General features: G+C 61.2%; 1 protein-coding gene across 1 annotated transcript; it reads left to right on the top strand.

The window, feature by feature from the left end:
- Positions 1–47: 47 nt before the first annotated feature.
- Positions 48–5,066, top strand: LOC116465398 (TBC1 domain family member 3D-like; the record flags this gene model as incomplete). Its single annotated transcript, XM_032148483.2, has 7 exons — positions 48–140; positions 669–789; positions 1,503–1,597; positions 1,984–2,055; positions 2,519–2,618; positions 2,988–3,137; positions 4,108–5,066. Coding segments are annotated over 7 exons (1,125 nt in total), but the record flags the coding sequence as incomplete, so codon positions are not given.
- Positions 5,067–5,072: the final 6 nt, after the last annotated feature.

The following is a 5,072-nucleotide window of genomic DNA, read 5'->3' as shown; positions in this document are numbered from 1 at the left end:
GAAATGGGATTTGTTGTTAGGATTTGTAGACAAAGTGAAAGAAACAGCATCTGCACAAACCAAACCATAGCCCCCTTTCTCTGTTTCCTAGGCAGCGGGAACTCTTCTACATACTCCTGGAATATGCGGAGTATAACCCGGTGAGTATTCCCGGCAGTGAGGTTCCCGGGCCGTATTTCCATATTCACAGGAGTGGGTGTCTGGTGGGGGTGTCGTTGCTTCTTTTAAAGTTGGTATTTGTGACCCACCAGGTTATAGGAGGTAGAATTCCAGCTCCCTGCTGGCCTAAACCTCCAAGCAAGGGGGTGGTGTCAAGGGGTCAAGCTGAGACACAAAGGAGTTGGGGCCTGGACTCCCGGGGTCACCTGGGCCTGACCACCACCACTTCTCAGAACACGAAATGACGCCCTCCTCCTGGGGTTGCCCCAAAGCCTGGGAGCTTGACAGTGTCACACGCAGGATGGTGGTCTCAGGAGACATTTTGGACAAGGTGCTGAAGTGCCTGATGGACTTGGCTCTTGTCATGAAATGAATTTGCATCCTGAGGAAGCCTCTTCTTCAGAGGAAGCCTGTCCAGTCACCTCTGCCCTCTTCAATGACATGAGTCCCCCCAGGTGACCTCAGCCCTCCCAGCTGATGTCCTTCCATAGTGACCCTGGCTCTTGCAGGAGGTGGGCTACCGCAGGAACCTGAGCCACATCGCCGCCTTGTTCCTCCTGTATCTGCCTGAGGAGGACGCATTCTGGGCACTGGTGCAGCTGCTGGCCAGTGAGAGGCACTCCCTGCAGGGTAGGTGAACAGCTGCCCCTGGGGCCTCATGCAGCCAGACACGGGGACGGCCACCGTGGCCAGGTGATCTCGGCTTTCAGCCAAGGCACCCTCCTTGTGTCGCCAGCTCGTTGGGAGCCTTTAGGACGTCTCTGCTGAGGGTCCCACAGGAGTCCGCAGCTGGCCCCCACAGCCCAAGTCAGACACCTTTCAACCCCATCAGCAGAGGGCATCTCATCCTCCCCGTGGCCAACCTCTGTGTCCCGGAGCCACGCCCTCCGCCTCTGATTCTGTGCAGCTGACTCTCCCCTCCCTGAGAGTCCTCCTGCCCTCCAGCTGCCAGGGCTCCCGCTGCCCTTGGTGCGCACGAATGGGCCGACCAAGCCCAGGTGGCAGCATCTCGCCATCCCGTGTCCCCTGGCCCGACCCCACTTCCAGGAGATGACCAGGAAGCCCAGTACCCGCACTGTTCTGGCTGCCCTGTTGTGGCCTCAAAGTCAGGCTTGCCCCTTCTGCACCCTGGCCCAGGAGGCCTCCAGGGGAACCTCCAGCCAGGCTCCAGGGGATGTTCCCACCCCACCTCCCCAGGGTAAAGGCTGAAAGGTGGGGTCACCAGATGGGAGGGTGGGAGGCCTTCGGGTTTGGGGGCCTCTCAAGCTGCCCAGCCCTTGCAGCTGATGGCTCCACATCTTGAGGGAAGGCTCTGATTTCATGATGGGCTGGGGGCCTCTCAGGATTCCACAGCCCAAATGGCGGGACAGTCCAGGGGCTCCAAGACCATCAGGAGCATGTGGTACCCCCGTCACAACCCAAGACCATGTGGCATCTGGTGAGTTTATGGTCCCCTCGGCTCTTCCCCAGAGGCCCTGCATCCCGTGGGGCTGGAGGAGCAGGGGGGGCTGGAGCCCCTCGTGGGGCTGGTGACTGGCTGAGTCCCAGCCAGGGCCTGACCTGGGATGCCGGGTTCTCCATGGGCTGGGAGTTGGTTTCCTTTCCTGCCCTGGAGGAGACAGAGGCACAGGGATGGGGCCCCAGCTCCCGCAGAGCAGGGCAAAGGGCAGTGTGTCCACCGAGAGTGTGGGAAGGGGACGGTGTCGCGGGGAGCCCTGGACACTGCCCAGTGTTCTGCACTAGGCATAGGTTCTTCAGAGGCCCTGGAAGAGGGAGGTTTTTAGGGCAGCCCAGTGGCCTGAGCACCTCTGTTGCTCCCATCAGGACCAGGACATAGACGCTGGTCTATGCGGGCAGCATCTCTCGTCAGGCTGGCTTCTCCGGACGTTAATGAAGGTAAGGTGGCAGAGGGAGACCCTGGCTCAGGGACCCTCCTTGCCCGGCAGTGCCCTGCTTCCTCAGTCCGGCAGCCTGGCTCACCCCCAGCCCACAGGAGGCTCAGGCGGGTCCCCGAAGGACACGCAAGCAAAACCCTGTGCCCAAGAGGGGTCATCCCAGGGCAACGGCTGGGGCTCAGGCCCAGCCTCATGGGCAGACTGGGCCAGGACCCGACTTGAGAGGGCTCAGGGAAGCCTCAAGCGCTGGGCAAGCCCCTCTCTCCAGGAGCCACATCTCCACTCATATGAGTGCCCCCCATGAGGAGCTGCAAGACCTTGCCTGACCCAGCGTCCTGGAGGGCCCAGGCGACGCTCATGGGGAAGGTCACTGACTCTGGGGACTGAAACCCCAATGGGCACAGCTCGAGCCACCAGCCCCAACCTGGAAGGGCCAGGTTCTCCCACGCCTGCTGTCTCCACAGATCTCTCTCAGGCTGACCCTGCGCCTGTGGGACGTTTACCTGCTACAAGGAAAACAAGCACTGATGCACATGACCACCATTGCATTCGAGGTGCAGCAGAGTAAGTCTACGTGTGCCTAATGGGGCCTGGGGAGCCCCGGGGTCAGACCCCGACTGGCCCAAGGGCAGCTTCCTCACACTGTCCTCACGATCCCCTGTTCTGGCTCAGAGGGAGGTCTGGCCAGGTGGGCCGGGAAGGGCACTGTGACAGCGAGCCCATCCCCCACATGACCCAGATGAAAGTCAGGAGTGTGGTGGGCACTTCCCTGCCCAGGTCGCCCCCCAGTCACAGCCTCCTGTGCACATCTGGACCCCTGGGGTGGCCACAAAAGGAGCCAGCACCACCCAGTGAGAGGCTGAAGTGGCCATGGGGTACGGGCTGGCCCCCTCCCAGGGAACTCTCCTGGCCTGATGTCCACCCTGTCCCTAGAGCGCCTCAAGGAGACCAGTTCCGGCCTGTGCGCATGCATCGCGAGCCGGTTCTGCCATCACTGGGCCAGGGATGATGAGAGGGTGCTCAAGCACCTCAGGGCCTCTGTGAACAAACGAGGGAGGAAGCAAGCAGACCTGCCACCCCCAGGTGGGTTCCAGTGCCGTGTCCCCTCCCATGTCACCCTCTGGGGCAGTCAATAGTGGGGGAGTGCCTGGGACCCACAATCCTACTACCTGGGCCTTCCTCTTCACCTTTTCTTCCTCCTCTTCCTCCTGGACTCTAAGAAAGTACAGGAGGCCCACCGGTCCTCAGGGCAGGCCCTCAGTGCCTGTGTACTGGACGTGTTGTGCACGCAGGCGGGGGATGTGAGCAAGACCCTCCCTCAAGCCCCCCCACTTTCCACGCTCTCCCCCTCACAGGGCCCTGAAAGTTACTAGAGGAGCCAGACCCATTTGTGGGAGACCCTGCCTCTCCCTGCGAGCACCCACAGCCTCAGAGAGCAGCAGAGGCCCCTCACTCCTGCACGCTCCACCAAGGTTGCCAGGACAACAAGCCTTAAGCCAGGGAGACAAGGGAATTGGGGGTCCCTGACCCCCAGAGCATTCAGGGAGAGGGCACAGGCGGGACCCCGGGCCCAGAGCCAGAGCCAAGAATTCAGCCCGATGTGGGAACAGTCAGTCCTGGCATGGACTGGGCAGCGCAGGAGGGCAGAGGGTGACCCACGTCCGGGCTCAAAAACCCACTGCAGAGACGGGTCCCCATGTGAGGTGGCAAGGGGCTGGGTGACATCCAAGGACCCTCCCACCTGAGTTCTGACTGGGGGCTGTATCTCAGGCCCAACAGCCCTGGGACGAATGTGTGTGGCAGGAAACCCACAGCCAGTCCCAACCCTGGGGGCAGTCCCAGGAGCCACCCGCCATGCCACGACAGCTTCCCCACGCCAGGCAGCACACACCCCCCCTCTGGGATCAGCAGACTACAGGCTTGTCCTCAGTGTCAGGCCACGGGGGCCACAGACAGACCCCGAGGACTACAGAGATGCAGGCAGGTGGGGCCCAGCCCGGAAAGGCCTGCATGGGCTCCCTGGAGACGCTGACCACGTCTGCTTTCCTTTCAGCCAAAGCCGAGCAAGGGTCCTCGGCACCCAGGCCTGTGCCGGCTTCACGTGGCGGCAAGACCCTCTGCAAGGGGGACAGGCAGGCCCCTCCAGGCCCACCAGCCCAGTTCCAGCAGCCCATTTGGTCAGCTTCCCCGCCAAGGGCACCTCGTTCTTCCACACCCCGTCCTGGTGGGGCTGTCTGGGAAGACACCTACCCTGTGGGCACTCCGTGTGTGCTCAGCCCGGCCCTGGCTCAGGGAGGACCTCAGGGTTCCTGGAGACTGCTGCGGTGGAACTCCATGCCCTGTCTCCCGACGGACCTGGATGTAGGGGACCCTTGGTTTCTCCATTGTGATTTCGAACAGAGCTGCAGGGTCCGTGCCATATCCCAGGAGGACCAGCTGGCCACCTGCTGGCAGGCTGAACACTCTGCCGAGGGAGCGAGATTGGCTTTCGCCAAACTGAACAATGTGGGCATGGACTTCCGGGCCCTGCAGCGCACCCAGCACTGATTCCGACCAGGACACCTCCTTCCCAGCGAGGGACGAGGAGCAGTGCACTCCCACCTCAGGGCCTTATTATTTAGTTAATAGGATTGTACTCATGTTACATTTCTCAATTTTTTTTAAGAGATAAACTCTCACTCTGTCACCCAGGCTAGAGTGCGGTGGTGCAATCATGGCTCACTGCTTCCTGGAACTCATGGGCTCCAGCAATCCTCCTGCCTCAGCCTCCTGACTAGGTGGGACTCTAGGCACACGCCACCGTGCCTGGCTAATTTCTTTGACTTTTCTCTAGAGACAGGGTCCACCCATGTTTCCCAGGCTTGTCTCAGACTTCTAGACTCAAGTGAACCTGAACCTCCCGCCTCGACCTCTCAAATTGCTGGGATTACAGGTGTGAGCCACCACACCCAGCCTTAATTTCTTATGTGCCATGCTACTACAAAACATCATTAGGGCTTCCTTCCCCTCCCTCCCTCC

This window comes from Hylobates moloch, unplaced genomic scaffold (assembly GCF_009828535.3).
Source record: "Hylobates moloch isolate HMO894 unplaced genomic scaffold, HMol_V3 SCAFFOLD_4940, whole genome shotgun sequence".
Classification (NCBI taxonomy): Eukaryota; Metazoa; Chordata; class Mammalia; order Primates; family Hylobatidae; genus Hylobates; species Hylobates moloch.
Note: the sequence above shows the minus strand (reverse complement) of the source record. Positions and strands in the feature narration are given on the sequence as shown.